We start from the raw sequence: 20719 nt of genomic DNA, 5'->3' as shown, positions 1-20719 counted from the left end.
GCATGGCCATCAGAGCAGAATCCCAGTGGCCAGCAACTTCCACGCAAAGCCGCACACGTGGGACGGAGAGCGCTCAGAATCCAGCAGCGGGAGGCATTCCACGCGGGCGAGCCAGAGGGGGCCCCCGCACGGCCTGTACACGTTCTCCACCAATTCCCCGAGAGCTGGCTCGGCGGCCTCCGCGCTCGGAGAGACGCCCCCACCCGGCGGGGTGTGTCTGTGCTTCCCACGGCCCCGCTCCAGCTGCCGAAAGGAGACGCAGTAAGCGATCCCGCGCGTCACACCCGCGACGAGGAGACGCCGCCCGTCGCTGCCTGCCCCCCGGGAAGGTCCATCCAACCTGGCCGGTAGGCGGCGGGACTCGCCCGCGGGCCCCACCCAGCCACCCCCATTGGCTGAGGCCTCCAGGGGGCGGGGTCAGCGCACACAGGTCGGAGCCCGCACAGCTCTGCGGGAACCCGGGTCCAGGGGGTGGCGGAGAAGCCGGGGTGGGTGTGGAGCGAGCGCCTGCGCCCGGGAAGCCCGGCTTGGGAGCCATGGGGGGAGAGGTGAGGCTGCCGCCGGGAGAGCCCTGCCGAGAAGGTGAGTGTCTGCCCCGAGCCGGGGGACCTGGCATCTGGGTGGCGATGAGATCGATGGGCTGCCCCGGGTCCTTGCAGAGGCGAGGAAGGGACTCACACCGACTCTTGATGCATTCACCGTGCATGCATTCAACCAGTACCCAGCCAGGCAACAGCTACTTATTGGCGCCTACAACGTGCCAGCCTCGGTGGGAAAGCCCGAGTCGGTCGAACAAGACCTGGGGCTCCCACCCCGGGCGGAAGGGAGATCCCTGTACATTACAATATGCTGAGTCTTAGACGGAGGAATTCAGGATGCTATGGGAAGACTTCCAAGTCTCATCTGAGAAAGACGCTGCAGCCACTCTGACTCAGAGTCCTTTGTCGCCGTCATCCAGTGGCCAGAGGGCGTGCCCGGGACCGGAGTCCTGTGCTGCGCCCTCCGTGGCTGCGAAAGGTCAGGCGCCCAGGACCGCGGGGGAGCGCCGGACCCCCCTGGGCCGCCCCCATCTCTCTTACTTCCAGATGAGAAGTCCCCGGTCCCACTAGTCTCGCGTCTGACTCGTTGTGCAGTCACTTCTTGGCTGCTTGAAGCGAGAGCCCAACCGAGAGGAGAAGAGAACTGGGCACAGTCATGAGTCGGTTTCGTACTGCTCGCTGGGCTGGGGTTTCAGCCCTTGCCCGAGCCCAGGTATTTACAACACCCGCAGGCTTTCTGCAGTCACAGGGCACGTCACAGCCCCGAACCGGGACGGAAATTGGGGGTGGTGGGGGGGTGTGCGACAGGAAGAGTGTGTATCAGCTGGAAATTGTGACGGTTTTCACATAAAGGCAACTTGTAATTTCTCTGATGAGAATGTAAACAGGCAGAGAGGACAGTGAAGGGCCTGACAAGAACTATATGCCTTTTCCAAAGTTGCTGGCAACTTCCCCGGTTTTCTCTCCGCTTGGTCCCTCCAGCTTATTCCTTGATTTGGAGAGGTTTGTTGTTGGTTGGTTGCTTGTTTGCTTTTAAGGCAGTGAACTAGTCAAAAGTCAAAACTATGGGGGGAGAGAGAAAAGGGACACAAAGACAGAGAAAATGCCTGAACCGTTCACAGACTCTTCAAAAGCTGAGATTTTGGAGGTGGTTACTAAGGCAGCTGGATGTAGATTTCCTAGATAGTCAGGTTGTGTGACCTTTGTCAAAATAATTCCTAAACCAGTAAGTTAAATTGCTACTAACCCATCCACCCTTGTTTACCCAAGGACCTGTGAGGAGGGTGTGTGGGCTCCACCAGCTTGTTTGAACTTCCTGATGTTTTCCCTGCTTTGCTAATACATTTAGTTCCAAGAAGAAATATTTAAGCTCAGTGCTTCATCCCTGTGGTTAATTGTGGTAATTAGTGTGTGGGACCCAGAGGGGAAAGATTCGGGATCCACGTTGTCAGTAATGGTGGGAAGGGGGTTAGACTTGAGCATCCGGCTGTCTTCTCAGCTATGATTTCATTCAGCCTCCTTGAATCTTTCTTCGTCTAAAAATTGGGAATAATTCCCACAGTTTACAGTTGTGAGGATTAGAAGCAGGTGGGATTACATAGGGAGCCTGACATGGAGTAAAGTCTCAATTTTAACAAGTCCCATGTACCAGGCATCTGCCTAGGGCTAGTACGGAGGAATTTGCAAGAGAGTCTGGTCTAGACATTAGGGCCAGGTCCCTGCTCCCATGCAGCTAACTGTCTATTTGACAGATAATATGCAAGAAACAAATGACTAAAAAAAGGGCAAGAGAGGTGAGTGTCATGGATAATGTAATGAGAAACTTGCGATGTTCAGACTGGGTACACAGGGAAGGCTCCTTAGGGAAAGGAACATATGCACTGAGACCCAAATGACAAGGAGTCCATCATAAGACCTGAGGATAGAGCATTCGGTTGTACTTCCATGCAGAAAGAGTGAACACCGTAGTGTGGTTTTTACTTTTAACACTATAGATGCTTTAGAAGGCCTTCTAATCTCAAAAAATTAAATTTAAACACACATGAAGGGTTTTTTTATTCAGGATTTTTACATTATGTCACCTATCTTACATGTTTTAATTCGACTCCAATAGAGCTTCATTCACATGAAAGTATGACATGATGAAAATAGAATGTAAGAAATACACCCATCCCCTGTGAAGCACCAACTGCATGAAGACTATGTGCCAGGGGACACCAAGGCATCTTCCTGAGAACTCTGACCTGGTTTGGCGGCAGGGAGGATTGGAGATGGAGAGGGACCCAGTGGTTTTCTAAGTTTTCTTTGAGTGAGCCAACTTCCCAGGGTGCAGCCAACCAGAAGAGTGACAAATGACAGGTGGTTTTGGAATTTGCCGGGAGCCAGTCCATCCTTGCTGTTTCAAGGGACCTGGCATATATGGCATACGGTTCTTAATATGTTTGCTCACCTTCTTGGCGCTGTGTTTTAACCAAGGTCACCTCTCCGAGAAAGGTTGAATCCCCAGGAAGGGATTTTCCCCTGAAGTTAGGGAGGGAATAAAACCCCTCAACTAAGTGCCAGGCGGGTAATTAATCACTTTAACTACAAACAATCATGCTTAAGCTACATAATCTTTACTCCCTGGAATGGAGATAAGAAACGCCCTAACCTTTGTAATAGAGATTGATAGGATTGAATCAACTGGTATAAATACAGATGTAACAAGACAGCAAGACACAGAACTAAGAAGAAGACAGAACCAAGAGAGACAGAACCTAGGCACAGAACCAGCACAGAACCTACACAGAACGTTCTCTAGAGACAGAAGAACTTCGCTGGAGAGAACATGGCAAAAGATCCTGGACTGAACCTGACTATAGAACATGGCAAGAGAACCTGACTAGAACCTGGTGACTGAACCTGGCTGGAGAACCTAGCGAGGGAACATGGCTACAGAACCTGGCTGGAGAACCTGGAGAACCTAGCAAGAGAACATGGATACAGAACCTGGCTGGAGTTCCTGAACAGAACCTCTCTGGAGATCGAGACCAGAACTTGGCTGGAGATCCTGGCTAGGCTGCTGATCAACTGAACACTGTCTCCGTGTCCTTCCTTCTTCGCCGACTCCATCCACACCTTTGGGGACCCCTGGACCTGCTGGGGTTGGACCCCGGCAGGAATTGATGCGGCCTGTCCTCATGGTTTTGAGAGGAGAAGATTCAGGAACTGTGCACATCTTTAAGAACTGGCTGTATCTCTCATGTACTGATGAGCGTGTGTCCCACTTTCATGTATATAATCTTTTTTTTTCCATGTATAGAATCTTAAATTTTCAAAACAGGTTAACGTAAAAATATACCAGTTTGCCCTCACACATGTTCAATTCTGTGAGTTTTATTAAGTAACCATTATATCCTTTTGCAGATACAGAAACCAAGGCCCAGAGAATTGAATAAGTTTTCATAATTAGTGATCAAACTAAGCACAAAATTATTGGGGCCTTTATTTTTTCGGTAGGAGCCCATCTCCATTCTCTGGCCTCTTGGTTCAATGGTATACAGTATAATGATTCTGAGATTTTACTCTTTAAAAACATCCATATCATAAACATTTCTCAAAATTCCACCAAATGAACACAACCTGTATTATCAGGACAAGCTGTATTTTCGGTGTAAAATATAGTGGCTTATATGTTGATTTTTTATTACAAGTTTAAATTTTTGCACAAGTTGTTTTCCCAGCCTTCCAGAGATTTTCTAAGTGGTGAAATTTAAAAGTGCTTAAAGGTAGTAAAAATTTCCCACTAAAGTTCAGAAAACAATATACTGTTAATTGCTTAGTTTAATATTTAATATGAACTGTATCAAGGTTTAAAAACCTTGATATAAATGCATCCTTATTGCAATATTAGTCCTTAGGTTCCTTTCCTGCATCTTCATTCACTAATTATTTATTAACTTTATGGGAATTTTATCTTAACAGTTTAGTGACTTTAGTAATATACAGATTGTAAAGTGAAAACAACAGTTTATGTAGGAAATCTGATAGTTAATTATTGGAATTCTTGGCTTCCAAACACACTGATGGTGGGAAGATACAGGTTTTTAACTTAAAAAAAAATCAATAGTATTTTTTCAATTTTATTTTGGTTAATTGAAATAATGGGCTTCTTCCTCATCCTAACAGAGTTGATATGTAGTCTACTACGAATGATATCCGAATTTACTCAAAATTATTACTCATTCTATTCTGCTCCCCTTACTCCTGTTCCTCTGTTTGTTCTCTCACTAAAATCATCAGCTCTGTGAGAACAGAAACCTGTTTACCTACCTTGTTGATCACTATCTCGCAGGTTCCTAGAACAGGGCACGGCACACAGGAAGTGCTCAGTAAGAATTCACCAAGTGTTGAATAAATGAATACCTAACATATGTTTGTGTGGTAGGTGTTCAACAACTATTTTGTTGTGTGAATTAATGAAAAAGCTTTACGGATATACAATACTGTTCTATATAAAACCATAATTGAACTGTGAGACATTTGTTTGGCAGGAATAAGTAGGATGCTATGATGGAACTTGACTGAGAAGTTCCTTTAGATTGGGAGGACTGAGAAGGTCTCTGTGAGGAGGTAGCTCCTCATCAGCCAGCTACTACTTCACTACTCAGGCTAAGTAAGGGTTACTTGAAAGTTTTAAGGTGAGAAGAAACTTAGCCTAAGAAAGGAACGGAGAAAAAAAAAATAATAGTAGGGAATGAGGTTGCAGAGGTAGCTGGAGGCAGGATTCTGTGTAGAATCTTGTAAACTGTGGTGGGACTTTTGGATATTTTTTCTGAATGAGGAGGGAAGCCATTGTAGAATTTGGGAAGGAGAAATGACAACATCGGACCTACTTATTTAAAGGCTCTTTTCGCCTGATCTTGTCCTCTGCTATCCTTCAACCTGATCATTCAGCCCAGCCAGCCTGTCTGATTGCAGTCCCCCCTACCCAGCAAGCAAACTGCCCCCTCAAGATTTTTGCATTTATACTTAGCAGAGAGGTTTTACATTTAATGTTGTTTATAAAAAAGTATTTCTTTATGCTGCTTTTACCACTGTCCATGGCACTCAACATATTATGTAGTTATTAGTTCATTTGTCTATCTTATTTTCCCCTCATTAGAATGACTCTAAGAAAGTAGGAATGTTCTTTTGTTCACTGTTGCATCCCCAGCTTCTAGAAAATGCCTGACAGATAATAGACACTCAATAAAAATGTCATCTGCAGAATAAATTTAGGGACACAAGGAAATGTCATTCATTCTTTACTTTGCTAATAGGAATAGGTAGGTGTATCAGTCAGCTATTGCTACATAACACACAACCCAAAACTCAGTGGCTAAAATAACAATCATACAGGGTGGGACAAAAATAGGTTTACAGTTGTTTGTATGGAAAACAGTACAATCATTAATAAATAATAATACAATAATACACTCTGTTTTCCATACTCACAACTGTAAATCTGCTTTGCCTTGCCCTGTATATTTGTGCTTATGTGTCTGCAGTTTATCTGATAGTTGACTAATGTCGACTGGGTTCACCTGGGTGTCTCTGCATGAGGCTACATGTCCACCTGGATTTGTCTCCTTCTTGTGGTATTGCCAGAGGAACTAGGATCATTCCACTGTATTACAGAAAATGCATTTCAGGAATGCACACATAGGAGGATTTGAGGTAAAGTGGCAAGATATACTTGAGGGAAAACGAAGAACTGCCCTCCGGTACACCATGCCCGACGTCTCACCCATGACCAGGTGGCTCAGCTCCATCTTGATGCAGAAGTACAGCCTCTGGGGCCACAGGCACACACTTGTCCCCACCAGTCCAGGAGGAAAGCCAGGACCCGGAGCGGCAGTACATGAGTCCAGCACAGCTTCTGTTCCCCTCTGGCTCGAAATTGGTGCTGCACTGATCTCTCTCTCTCTCTCTCTCTCTCTCTCTCTCTCTCTCTCTCTCTCTCTCTCACACACACACACACACACACACACACACACACACACATTAGCTATAGCTACTTGGTCTTGGTTTGGGCAGTTACACGACTTTGGCAAGTCACTTAATATCCTGGCATCTGTTTCTTTAAAATGCCTTCCAACTAAAAGTGCCTGTGAGTTTAGAGCTGGTCCATTGGCAACGTTTATGAGCTACCAGGATCATCAATAAATTATTCTGGGAACAAAGATAGCTTATGATCAAACGACCAAATTATAGAAGGCATCTTCAGAATCAAGTCAAATGCCCTCATTTTTTTTTCTTTAAATTCTTTATTAGTTAAGGTATTACAAATGTGTCCTCATCCCGCCCATTAACCCCCATCCCCCATCCCCCCCAACACTCATGCTCTCATCCCCCTGTTGTTCATGTCCATTGGTTTGGCTTATATGCATGCATACAAGTCCTTTGGTTGATCTCTTCCCCTTACCCCCACCCTCCCCTACTTTCCCTCTGGGGATTAATAGTCTGATCACTGTTTCTCTGTCTTTGGATCTGTCCCTGTTCAACAGTCTATGTTGTTCTCTATATTCCACAAATGAGTGAGATCATGTGGTATTTATCTTTCTCTGACTGGCTTATTTCACTTAGCATAATGCTCTCCAGTTCCATCCATGCTGTTGCAAAAGGCAAGAGTTCCTTCTTTTTTACAGCAGCATAGTATTCCATCGTGTAGATGTACCACAGCTTTTTAATTCACTCATCTGCTGATGGGCACTTAGGCTGTTTCCAAATCTTAGCTATGGTGAATTGTGCTGCTATAAACATAGGGGTGCATATATCCTTTCTGATTGGCGTTTCTGGCTTCTTGGGATATATATATTCCTAGAAGTGGGATAACTGGGTCAAATGGGAGTTCCATTTTTAGTTTTTTGAGGAAGATCCATACTGTTCTCCACAGTGGCTGCACCAGTCTGCATTCCCACCAGCAGTGCAGAAGGGTTCCTTTTTCTCCACATCCTCTCCAGTACTTGTTGTTTGTTGATTTGTTGATGATAGCCATTCTGACAGGTGTGAGATGATACCGCATTGTCATTTTGATTTGCATCTCTCGTATAATTAGTGACTTTGAGCATGTTTTCATATGTCTTTTGGCCTTCCGTATGTCCTCTTTCAAAAAGTGTATAGCTAGGTCCGTTGTCCATTTTTTGATTGGATTGTTTATCTTCCTATTGTTAAGTTTCATGAGTTCCCTGTAAATGTTGGAGATTAAACCCTTATCGGTGATATCATTGGCAAATATGTTCTCCCATGCAGTGGGTCTTCAAATGCCCTCATTTCAGAGATAAGGAAACTGAAGCTAAGAGTGATTGATTACTCAACTTGCCCATAATTATAGATAGTAATAGAGCTTAAGGGAAAAGACATATATTCCTATAGGAAATGTAATATTGTTTTTAAATTATTAAATTGTGTGTGTGTGAGTAAACTCTCACACCTATACATAGAAGATATATATTAAGTTGAACCATATGAAACTGCTATTTTTTTAGCATCAACAATTGTCATATATCAAGTACATATGTTTCAACATAATTGAGAAATTATCAATACTGTTTGTAAAATCAAAAACAGTGCAAAGTACCCAAATGTTCACCAACAATAAAACAACAATTAATTGAGAGATAGTCATACAGTGGGATCCTATAGAACAGTGGGGGAAAAAACAAACCCTACAGCCACATGCATCTACATCAATAAATCTCAAAAACAAGCAGGTCACCAGAGAATACATACAGAATGATTATATTTTATATGTGCAAAAACAGGCAAAACTAAATTTATTGTTTGAAGATATAATCACACAGGGAAAACTTCTTAAGCAAAGGAGAATCAGGATGGTTGTTACCTCTGAGGGGTACTGTTTTATTTCTTAAATTGGGTGTTTGATTCATTAGTGTCTATTGAATTGTTTTTCTTTATAACTGACACATATTTTCTAAATATTAGTTAATATTTAGAAAACTAAGTAATAACAACATCAAAGAACTAATGTATGCTCCCTGCTGGCAGGAGTATAAGTTGGTACAGACACTTTAGAGGGTTATTGGCAGTGTCTATTAAAATGAAAAATAATGAATGTAATAAATTTTCTTTCTATGTCGAATACAATTTGGATTAAATTCCCCATATAATTACTTTGCTCACACAAATCTTAAAATGCCAACTCTGATTTGGAGATTTTTCTGATTCCTCCGGAACACTCCAAAGTCCCTGCCCACACATCCTGTTTCACCCTCCTCGCCCCTGCTGCTCTCCACTCCACACCCACCAACTCACCATCCACTCCCTCACTCCCTCCTTCAGTCACATCTGCTGCAGGCTCTCTCCTTAACATCCACCCAAAACATAAAATAAGTTCTAAGGTCAGTAACTAGACAAGATTTTATTATTTGGCCTGCCATAAAACATGCAGCATTAATATCTGCCACTTACAATGAGAACTTACAAAATGCAACAAAGATTATTTGCTGTCCCTTATCACCCTCTGCCCCCACACCCCCTAAAATGTCGGAAACATTTTGCTGTGTCAACAGCTTAAAAAGAATATTGTTTCACTGGAATGAGGTCCACCCACACTGTTTTCAGAGATGAAGTTTTGGAATGGTTATGTTACTGCACAGTAAGTGACATTAATGTAGCCATGGAATCTACTGGAAAGTCAAACACATGTTTTCTCATGAATTAAACTAATTAAAATTATTACTATTAAAATGACTTTCTATTCTTGGGGTTTAAATGAAATGAACAGTGCCCAGAACAGGTCTAGTTTGTCTGAAAATTTACTGCAGTTCTTAATAAGACAACCTGACTGAAAATTTGTAAATGATATAGAATATCCTTGAAGTAATACAATTTTCCTCAGAATATAAGTTTTGTCTCAGAATTTATCCTCTATCTCTGAATCAAAGTTGATTGATCTTCAAGTTGCAGAGATAAATGAAATAATAATCATGGAAAGCTTAAATTCACATTTATTTTTTTTTTACCTTTTTCTTGACCTGAACTTTTTGGTTGCTTCATAACTTTATATGTAGTAAATTTCAGATGTCTTCATAATGTTTGACAGGGAGGCATCCATCCAATTATTAAAGTTTTGTTGGTAAGACATCATTTGATCAAACTGATTTTGTTGTTTTGTTTTAGTTTGTTATGCATTCTTAAGATTTTTGAGATGTAAAACTGATTTTTTTATTCAATTCTAAGCTTGTTACTTGATTAATTTTTCTTTGCCCTTTTTTATTTAGGATAATTCAAAATGAGAAAATGTGGCTTTATAATGAAAAGAAGTTGAGAAGACAGTAAAAAAAATCTAATCACAATGTCACCTGTTGACAGCTTTTCAAGTAGAGAACAGATTACAAAAAGTTTGCAATATAGTGTCAGATGTTTCCATTTGGTGTTTTAGTGTTTAGCCTTAAAATTCCAAGGTACTTATATAATGAAATGCGGGAGCCAAACTGAAACACGCGGTTTTTTTCTGGGCAGCAAGCAAAGGTGATTTCTTTCCTGGGTTCTTGTCCAGGTGGATTCGAAGAGTGAAGCCACGGACAAAAGGTGGCATATGAAAAGGTGGAAATTGATTGGGAACAAGTACAGACTCCCATGTGGAGAAGGGGTCCCAAAAGGGGTAGCCCACTGAGCCCTTTTTTCCTAAGGCTTATAAAGGCTGCAGTTCTTTGTCTTTTGATGCTCCCTTCTTATTGGTCACTATAGCAGCTTCAAAGCTCAAACCCTACATGGGGACCCTCTTTCTCTCTCCCCACTTCAGTGGTAGAATTCTCTATACCATGTGAAAATCTGTTTTCCTCTTTCTCCCTTTTGTTTCTCTACACCCTGTGGTTTTCCCCTTATCTTCTGTGAATGGCTGTCTTCCTCTCCCCTTATTCTGTGGTGCCTTCTCTTCTTTGTGAATTTATGCCTTTTGCCAGCTTCAAGTTCCCAACCAACTGTGCTTCCCTCCCCCATGGGCCTCTTAATTCCTAAGACTCCCTAAACCTGACTATTTTACCCCTAAAAACTCCTTTCAATAATAATGGGTTGTGTTCAGTAACTTTACATGCTTACTTGAATCCCACCTATATATATAAAAGCCGAAGCGACCGTTAAGGCAGAATGACCGGTTGCTATGATGCACACTGAGCAGGCAGGCCAGCGGTTATGGGTGAGCAGGCAGGCAGGCAGGCGAGTGGTTAGGGGCGAGTGGTCCTGGATTGCGAGAGGGATGTCCGACTGCCAGTTTAGGTTTGATCCCTGTGGATTGGGCCTAAACCAGCAGTCAGACATCCCCAGAGGGGTCCCGGATTGTGAGAGGGCACAGACCAGGCCCCCCCCTCCAACCCGCCCCCTCCCCCCCGCCCCCCCCACACACACACACACATACTCCCCAGTAAACCAATTTTTTTGCACCTGGCCTCTAGTTCTAAAATAAAGCCTAATGATGGTGAACTCATTTTTCTCTCAGGTTCTATTTTATTTAGGCAAAGGTGGGTTAGTGGGCCTGAAAAATCATTCCCTTCAGGGAATGTGGTACAGAAAATGGAACCCATTTTTAAATACATTTTTTGAAGTGCACAATTCATACCCTACCGAATGCATTAAATTCTTGTAAGGTGGTGATTTCTGGCCCAATGGGTTGCTGTTCCCTTTCCCAACATTCAGGTGTCACAGACACTGCTTTCCAGGAGACAGACTGACACGGTGAAGGAGAGAAGTGGGGGAGGGTGGGGGGGAGTTGGGAACTGTGATGAATTTCTGAGCGCAAGCCAGATCTAAGCAGCTTCCTGCTGCTGGAGCAGGTTACTGTTTTTCTAGAACAAAGAACCAACTATTGCCAAAAGTTTCCAATTTATAAGAGGAGCCCAGACTTTGATGCACAATCTCTCATATATAAAAAATAAAAACTAAACAAATTTAAACATTTTTTAAGGACCTATGTCAGCCAAATCAAGCATGTGCACCATCTGCTGGGCACTTCCCTTCATGCAATAGAAAAAGGAGTTTCAGTGCTGTCCACTCAAGTTTCTCTTTCTTGCAGAAGGGGAGTAAACATGAACGCATCTCCCTATTGTTTGTTGACATTTTCTTCTTTCCTTTCTTTCCAGGCTACGTGCTGTCTTTGGTCTGTCCAAACTCCTCCCAGGCGTGGTGTGAGATCACAAATGTGTCACAGCTGCTGGCTTCTCCTGTCCTCTACAGGGACCTGAATTCCAGCCTAACCAACTTGAGCACTTCTGCAAATGTAGAAAACAAATACAGTCTTTATGTGGGCCTGGGCCTGGCTGTAAGTTCCAGTATTTTTATTGGCTCCAGCTTCATATTGAAAAAGAAGGGCCTCTTGCAACTGGCCAACAAGGGCGTTACTCGAGCTGGTAAGAAACGGATGCAACTAACGAATTCAAGTTGCTAACCGCAGAAATAACCCTATTTTAAGATCATCGTGCTCCTGTCTATTTATTGTAGCTATCTTCATGGGTAGCAGTTCTTTTCTCAGCAGTTTCCAGGATTGAACCAGCTGTGTCTCCTTTAGGGAAAGTCTAAAATTCTTGTTTTTAGAGGTTTGGAGTGTAGTACAGGTTCTTCCTTTCATAGCTTTATTCTGCAGGCTCAGGGTCAAAGTCAGATCCTGCGCTTGGGATACAATCTAACATCTTCCCACAGACTCTGACCTCCTGCATGAATTGGTCCTTGCTACCTCCCCAGCTTCATCTTCCGCTATGCTCCCAGTCACCTACTTTTCTCTGGTTCCTGGAATATACCAAGTTCTTTCCCACCTCAGGTCTTTCCCCTCGGCCTGGAATTCTTTTCTCCCAGCCCTTCATTTGCCTGACTCCTCCTTGAGATCTCAGCTTAAATACCATCACCCCAAAAGGGCCTTCCTTGACCATTCTCTCTGGGCAGGTCTCCCACACCAGCATGCTCTGTCCTTGCACTAATGGTTTCCTTCATTGTACCTAGAATAACTTGTCCTTGTACGTCTATTGTTTGTTTACTTGTCAATGGGTTTACTTATTTATTAATAGTAGAGTCACAAGAACAGGAGCCTTCCCTAGTATAGGGTTTGCCACCCAATAAATATTTGTTAAATCAAATGGATAGCCATAGAATTAGGTTGCTGTTAATACTGACATTTAACATGCTAATAGTTCTGCTTGACTATCCTTCATTAACCATGAATTTCGTATTCATTCTTATCAAGAATAATATTATAACAGAGCTAAATATTATTCTAAGGTTCATATGGAAAAATAAATAACTATAAATTGTGCAAGCAAGTTTATAAAAGAGTACTATTGAGGGGAGATTTACACCACCAGAAAATAGAACATGCGATAGTGCTATCTTAATTTAAAAAGACAAAACAATAAAAGATAATTAAAAATGTCTAAGGGGACCCAAGTACATTCAACAATTTAATGTATGATTTTTTTAAAGTGGCATTTTGAGCTACTGGAGAAAGGATGTATTATTCAATCAAAAGTATTGAGACAAGTGGCAAAAATTAGAGGAAGAAAATATAAAAGTTCTACTCTATACCATTCATCAAAATAAATAATACATAGGTTAGAGTTAAATTAAAAAAAATAAAAGGCCTTTTTAGCATAGAGATAAAAGAAGAAACTATTCTATTTAAAGGAAGAGATGATCTGTATTGAAAAAAAAAACCTACATGGCAACACCTATAACTAAACACCTAAACTAGAAAGAAAATGACTTGGGTAAAATACTGCAAAATATAATACTAGAAAGTGTTAGAGGATCTTTGGAAATGGCCACATAAATAGGCTAAAAGACTAAGTATACTGACGTGACTTTAATCTTGCCTTTTCCAACCATATTCCAGTAGCTAGAAGTCAATTCTCCAACCTTCCTTCACGTTTGAACTTAATTTTGCCCAGCCAGTGTGGCTCAGTGGTTGAGCATTAACCTATGAACCAGGAGGTCACGGTTTGATTCCTGGTCAGGCACATGCAGGCTCGATCCCCAAAACGGGTTGTGCTGAACAATGATTCTCTCTCATCATTGATGTTTCTATTTCTCCCTCTCCCTTTCTGAAATCAATAAAAATATTTTTAAAATATATTTTTAAAATGTATTTTAAAAAAGAACTTACTTTTCATTTTTATTATTTTCCTAGGTCAAGGTGGACATTCCTACCTCAAGGAATGGCTCTGGTGGGCAGGATTACTCTCAAGTAAGTCCTTAATGCTGAGAATAGTGTTTATTTGCAAAATGATAAATAGATTACATGGAATTATTTAAAATTGATTGATTTAACTGCCTGGTAAGGATGGCATTTAAGTCTAGCAACTTTTGCAAGTATAACATATTGCCTTATATATAAAATAAGCCATATTTATTTAAAATTTATTTTTACCCTTCTTCCCCACTCCATGTTCTCAATACTATCTTGGAATGCAAAGGGAAAAGTTAACATGTAAAGTATTACATTTTATCGTGGACTTCTCTTTCTCTTATTCTGTTCTCCACAATAATTGAAGAAAATGCTTTCCCCCACATTTTCCCAGCACTGAGTTAAAATTTGTCACTCTTCTAACTACATATTTTCTAAGGAATGGGTACATTTTCCTGGCCAGGACCAAAACAGGGATAAATTCAAGTCCCCTCTGACTGCTTGGCAACTAAACAGATAGAGCAGTGATTTTCACCTGGTGTGTGCCGCTAGAATTTTTAAAACATGCAATACCTGACTATTTAGTCAGGGGCACTTACCTCTTTTCCCTTAGATTGTCAAATAAATAAAATGACAACAGCCAACCCAACAATAGCCATTTGGTGTGAATGAATCAAAATTATACCTATTTTCTCTGGGCAAAAAAATATATGTTTCGGTGTATTGAAGAATTTTAGCAATTAGTCTATTTGTGCCATGAGACAAAAAAGGTTGAAAATCACTGAAAGGGAGAGATGGAGGTTGTCAGCACTCCCCTTCCTCCTAAACGTGCTCTGAGGATTAAATGGGACTCTGTAGCATCTGAAAGTTCTTTCTAAATGCCAAGGTGATGTCCAAATAGAAGGCATTTACCTCCCGCAGGCCCCTCTGCAGATTTCTACCTCCCTCCTAATGCCTCTGAACTTTCTTAAATCCCGAACCTCTGACTTCCAAAGAGAGGGCCTCATACATTGTAGTTTCACACCAGTTCCTAGTCATCTACATCTGTAGCCAGAAACCTTAAAACTTCCCATTTATTTTCCTGTACTATTGCAGTATCTGTGAGATCCTATTATAAGAAAGAATTGGAATACTTTTAACAAATGGCAGACTCTAAAAAGATGATGAATAAAAATAAATTTGTACAGTCCTTTATCTTCTTGAAAAGTCATCTATAAAGATAAAAATATAAAGTATTCAAGAAAGCTTAATATTCTAAGAAAACAGCCATTGCTTTTCTTATGAGAGGAGTCTCCTAATTATTTCTGTTTGTCTTATGATGTTTTCCTGAGGCTAAGTACTCCTGTACTTTTGGCTGGGGGCATGGGGCTGGGGCATAGCAGCCAGAGGAGAAAAGAAAAAGTATGCTGGTGTCTTTCATCTGTTCCAGAACTTTCTCTACAATAAGTTTATTTTGCATGGTTGGCCAGCATGAAATACTACATTCCGTGGGCAAGTGTTCAGGTGTTCAGTTGTGACCCATGAGAATAATTTGGCCCCAAATAGAAGACCCAGCTCTTAGAGGAGTTTTCTCTCACTCTAGAAGCTATTTGCATCACACTAGCTCATGGAAGTTTAGAGTTCCCCAGCTAAAAAGGGGATTGCTGGAGCACATTATTATGACTTTAAAACAGGTGCTTGGATCTCCCTGAGCTACTAAGATAGTGTTACATTCTTGTTGGTCATCTGCAATTCAGAGAAGCCTGGCTACATGGGCCTGTGGTGGGCATGTCTGATTGTCCCCTGCCTAGGCAGTAGATCTCTACTGGGCATTCCAATTTTAGGAGTTGTTTTATTGTTAATTTGCATAACAGTAGTTATTCTTGAGCAAACAGAATAATTCTCTGCTTACTCCAAAGCCACCGCTACTAGATTTCATTAGTGACTATATATGTTTCTGGTACTGAAATAACTAAAATCTTTATTGAAAGTCCTTTAAGATGTGTATCCATCACCACCTTTTGTGTTAGTTGAGCTTGTATCACCAGGTAATTATGGTTTATCTGCATCCCTATTACCAATCTTCCCCCTCCCTCCCTAAAGAGAGTTAATTATTCCTTTTTGTTCAACTTGTCAGTGCCTTTGGGATCATAGTCTACAGCTTTGCATCTGTCATTTGTTTTTCTCTCCTGACAAGTAAGTCCATCTTTTATATTAATGCTGCTGCTTGCTTTCCAGTGGGAGCAGGAGAGGCTGCAAACTTTGCAGCTTACGCTTTTGCACCTGCCACGCTGGTCACGCCTCTGGGCGCGCTGAGTGTCCTCATCAGGTACGTGAGCCATAAGGAGTGTGGCTTCTGTAGGGATTTTAAAACCATGATAAGCTTAACCCCACAAGAAACATATTGCTAAGCATATCACAAAACAAAATCTAGAAATCACAAAAGTAATTTGAGAAGACTACAATAAATTGTAGGAGAAATAGGAAATAGATTGCCTTACTGTTTTTTAGAAAATCTATGAGAGTGAGCTTGGTTTGATGCTAACATAAAGTAATTGTGTGTTACGTTTCAACGATTCAACGAAGCAGGGTTTTTTTTCTCTCTCGCCTGAACAAATTGCCACAGCCCTTTTAATCCTCCCTGTTGTCATAGTGGTTAATGACCATTGCTATCAGAGGACTTTTAAAAAGCAGAGTGTTTGGGTTAAATTTCAACTCTAGCTAAAAGTCTTGCATCTACTACTGGATACTTCTGTTTGGAGGTCTCTTGGTTTCTTTTAGTGCTGGGAACAGGAAAATTTTCCCGTTCATAGAATGTGGATCTAATCTTTCTTAGTCTTTCTTATGATCCCAAATGAATGTGTTCAATGAGCCCATGAACTCTTATTTTGTAGCTAAGCAACTATTTTGTTTGTTTTTCTTTTCCTTTTATCTCCATGCATTATCAACCTCTGGTGGAAAGATTATGACGAGGCCTACTCACTTCTTTCCACCTTCTTTGTAGGATTGTTTTGAGAATTCAATGAGTCAATACACATAAAGCACTAGAACACTGTCTATACAGTGAATGACAGCTATGTTTTTGCTGAGGCTGAAGACCGCACAAGTGGCCACAGCAGGGCGACTCTTAGAAAACACCTGGTAGTTGACCAGTCTCGTGTGCAAATGGGTGCTGGTAATACCCTGGTGGGAATGCCAGGGCATCAGGGGAAGGAGGCTGGTGTGCAGGAGCCACAGCATACCTGCTGGTGAAGAAGCAGGATGGCACAGTCTGGTGTCCATGGTGGTGCCAACCGGGAACTACCTGAGACCACGGCAACCAAAGCAGTGGGAGCATTGGGTAGGTGAAAGTATCAGGCAGGAGCAGCTGGTAAGGAGATATTTCAATATTTTGACAACCCATATGATTGTACTTATGTGTTCTAGCTAAATATCAGTCCTGAGCAGAGTAAATCTTTAAGCATATATCTTTCTTTGACATTTTCACGAACATGTATATTCCGACTGTATCATGCCAATAAGATGGAAAATATGGAAAAATAGAAAATGAATTGAGTGGGCCCTTTTTAGAAGGTCATGGGAAGTTTAGAGGGATATAGAATGTCTATTTTAACTCTTTAGATATAAAAGCAATTAAGCAGATACGATTGACCATCATTTCTGTGTTTTAAAACTAATCAGGGTTTTCAGTGTCACGTAGCACATTCAGCTCAGTTGATTGGGATACAGTGGCTTCTGCCACCGTGTGACTTCTGAGCTGCTATGGAATCAAAAGGTAATTGAACAAGCGTGATTTATTTTTCTTCTCCCAACAGTGCAATATTATCTTCCTATTTTTTAAATGAGCACTTGAACATTCATGGGAAAATAGGCTGCGTATTAAGTATATTGGGGTCAACTGTGATGGTTATCCATGCCCCACAAGAAGAGGAAGTCGCTTCTTTGCATGAAATGGAAATGAAATTGAAAGACCCAGGTCTGTGCTTCAACCAAAAGAAACACTCAAATTCTGCTCCACTTTCTCTCTTCATCAAATGAGTTTGTAATAATATCGTAATAAGCTTCCTACAATCCAAGTCGTGCATTAAGAGACACAGTTAAGTTTCACTGAGTAGTCCAAGTCTTCTGAAAAGGTGACACAACTTACTTTTGTGTCCATGCTTTCCCTCTGCACAATGAAATGAAGACATGGGGAGAGGAGAGGCTAAAGACTTATGCTCCTACCCAAATTTGGCCACTCCTCTAAAAATAAAAAGTCAGCCCTAACCAGTTTGGCTCAGTGGATAGAGCCTCAGCCTGTGGACTGAAGGGTCCCAGGTTCGATTCCAGTCAAGGGCATGTACCTTGGTTGCGGGCACATCCCCAGTAGGGAGTGTGCAGGAGGCAGCTGATCAATGTTTCTCTCTCACCGATGTTTCTAACTCTCTATCCCTCTCCCTTCCTCTCTGTAAAAAAATCAATAAAGTATATATTTTTTTAAAAAGTCAATCAGCCAATATCTTCCATGCCTCAAAGTATTTTCTGGGAGATTCAAATGACATGTTTGGGAAAGTCCATTGAAAATATAAAGAGCTATGTAGTCAAGTGTTGTTGTTGTTGGGTTTTTTTTTTTTTTCCATTTAATCTCACTTCTCTTTCTAAAACATCTGTGCTCCTAAACTCCTGATAATAAGACTTCACAAAGACATGATCCTCTGAGCATTTTCTGAAGTCTAATTCTTTTCTCTTCCAAACAGGATTCATTTTCTTTGCTGTGATCATTACCATGATCGCCTTGGTGCTGATTTTGATCGTGGCTCCCAAGAAAGGACAGACCAACATATTAGTCTACATTTCAATCTGCTCATTGATTGGAGCATTTTCAGTTTCTTCTGTGAAGGGCCTGGGAATTGCCATTAAAGAACTATTGGAAAGGAAGCCAGTTTACAAGAACCCCCTGGTCTTTGTTTTGCTGGCTGTACTTGTGCTTTCAGTGACGACACAGATTAACTATCTCAACAAGGCCCTAGACACCTTTAATACATCTCTTGTGACTCCCATTTACTATGTGTTCTTTACAACCATGGTAGTGACGTGCTCCGCCATCTTGTTCCAAGAATGGTATGGCATGAGAGCTGGAGATATCATCGGGACCCTGAGTGGGTTCTTCACCATTATCAATGGCATCTTCCTTCTACATGCTTTTAAAAACACAGACATCACCTGGAGTGACTTGACATCCGCCACTCAGAAAGAAGCCCTCTCTCTGAATGGCAATGAAGACAAATATGTCTTACTAGAGAATATAGAATGTTCAACCTCGGGATATGAGGATGACATTACCTTGTTTAGCAGGACTCATGAATGATCAAAGTCTCTACAAACACTGAGCTTGAACCATGAAGAGACACTTGGCGAGGAGAAGGAATACCTGCAGAACTATTAGGAAAGCTGACATTTTTAAGGTCCTAATAATTTAGATATAAGGCCAAATAAAAATGCCTTCATTTTTGGCCATCATCTTTGAAAAATCAAGATTTTGATCATCCTCCAGAAGACTTCTGTTGTTTCTCATTTCTGCAAACTTGAAATCTCTTTCCTTCTGGTCACAGTATATTTGGCCGGCCAGGTGGTTTTTCACTTCATTGGCTGCTAGTCTTGGTTTCATAGTAATTAATAGATAAACTTTGTGCTGATAAGCAGAGTATCAGTCATTCTCTGATGAGTCATAGTTTCAAATTATTGAAACTGAGAAGTGAGATCACTGATGCTTTCCCTCCCCTTCCAACTTCATTTAGCTAAACTAGATGGTAGCTGAAGGGTAGAGTGTTAAAGAGAAGAATAGGCCGGCTCTGGAAATCTGCTCCTGGTGTGTTAGAATGCAAAGAAATATGTGTCCATGAAGAGCTTATGGATTGTAATTGTAATTTATTGACATATCATAGAAGTTTATTACCAAGTAAAAAGGGGAGAATGGAGGAGGGAAATATACCTTAAGTAAAGGAAACACTTTTTTTCTTTTTACTAAAAGAAACACAAATGATTGTGTTCATGAGTTCTTTTAACTCAGACCTGAACAACATAAGACAAAATTGAGTTTTTGGAGACATCTAGGTGAATTTAGTTTGGAAATCCTTGTATTCATTTTATTCCTTGATTTTACTATTATCCCAAAGGTTCTTTTTCTTACTGATATGAAGATTTTTGTAAAGCAGTTGCTACATTATTTTAGGATGATATTGTACACTTCAGTTTTTCTCAAATGTTTAATTCCCAAAGGTTGGTTTTTCCACAAACTATTTGGAAACAACTAGAAGAATCTTTGTGAAAAACCTGAATGAGTTATAATAATCATCCTCTTGAAATTTAGCACTTTCCAGCTTATTAAGGAAATTATAATTAGTTACAAACCTTTTTGAAAATATACATAACCTACCACAATAATTGGTAGGTTGTCTCTTTCTGTTGACTCTCACGCTTACCATGTTTTCCGTATATTTTACCTATAAGTGTTTTGGAAGAATAAGAAGGGGAGTTAGCTTCCTAGAAAACAAAATATTAAGACCTCAGGAACTACTACTAGAAAAAAAATTTTTGTATTGAAACTTACATAAAGTGTTCCTGTCTCCAAGTGCATAGCAGGAATAACACTTTTGGTGGCCTTTAATGTTTATGGGCAGATTTCTAGTTCATCGCCTTAACCACTCGGCCACGGCTACAGGTGCGTATGGACAGATTTCTGATCACTCGTTGATTTAATAGAAAAGGAGAAATTAGCTGAATTTCTAAACTTACTTCTCTCAAAACAAAACAAAACTTACTTCTCTCAAAACAAAACAAAAATCCTAACCCCAAAAAACTGTGACATTCAAAAAAGAAAAACCCTCCTGGTTAACTGGATTTATCTGTTCTAACATCAAAGGTCTGTGATGTTGTTTGTTTGCAATCTAGCTCATGTCTACCCTGGGTAATAATAGACAATCTGTTATTCAGAATTCTGTTTAACTGACGTTAGCACTTCATCAGTTCCTCTGAACTATCACTGATTTCACAGTGACAACCTGAGGTGACT

At 41.0% G+C, this 20719-nt stretch overlaps 1 protein-coding gene across 3 annotated transcripts; it reads left to right on the top strand.

The window, feature by feature from the left end:
* The first annotated feature begins 426 nt into the window (after positions 1–426).
* NIPAL1 (NIPA like domain containing 1) lies at positions 427–20323 on the top strand. Of its 3 annotated transcripts, none has more exons than XM_059671767.1 (6): positions 427–582; positions 11660–11926; positions 13693–13749; positions 15907–15997; positions 17484–17644; positions 18405–20323. In XM_059671767.1, exons 1-6 carry the CDS (start codon positions 537–539, stop codon positions 19013–19015), a joined length of 1233 nt encoding a protein of 410 aa, XP_059527750.1. In that variant the 5' UTR covers positions 427–536; the 3' UTR covers positions 19016–20323. The 3 variants fall into 3 exon arrangements, with proteins under 3 accessions (XP_059527750.1, XP_059527742.1, XP_059527760.1); XM_059671759.1 differs by lacking the exon at positions 427–582 and adding an exon at positions 613–1017; XM_059671777.1 differs by lacking the exons at positions 427–582; positions 15907–15997; positions 17484–17644 and adding an exon at positions 613–1017.
* The last annotated feature ends 396 nt before the right edge of the window (positions 20324–20719 follow it).

The sequence above is a fragment of the Myotis daubentonii genome, chromosome 1 (assembly GCF_963259705.1).
Source record: "Myotis daubentonii chromosome 1, mMyoDau2.1, whole genome shotgun sequence".
Lineage (NCBI taxonomy): Eukaryota > Metazoa > Chordata > Mammalia > Chiroptera > Vespertilionidae > Myotis > Myotis daubentonii.
The sequence above is the reverse complement of the archived record's forward strand: the minus strand, read 5'-3'. Positions and strand labels throughout refer to the sequence as shown.

Coding starts and splice junctions, on each gene's coding strand:
- NIPAL1 (XM_059671759.1), top strand. CDS start 876: ATGCTATGGGAAGACTTCCAAGTCTCATCTGAGAAAGACGCTGCAGCC. Junction 11,927..13,692: donor CAAGGGCGTTACTCGAGCTG/GTAAGAAACGGA, acceptor TTATTTTCCTAG/GTCAAGGTGGACATTCCTAC. Junction 17,645..18,404: donor AATGAAATTGAAAGACCCAG/GTCTGTGCTTCA, acceptor TCTTCCAAACAG/GATTCATTTTCTTTGCTGTG.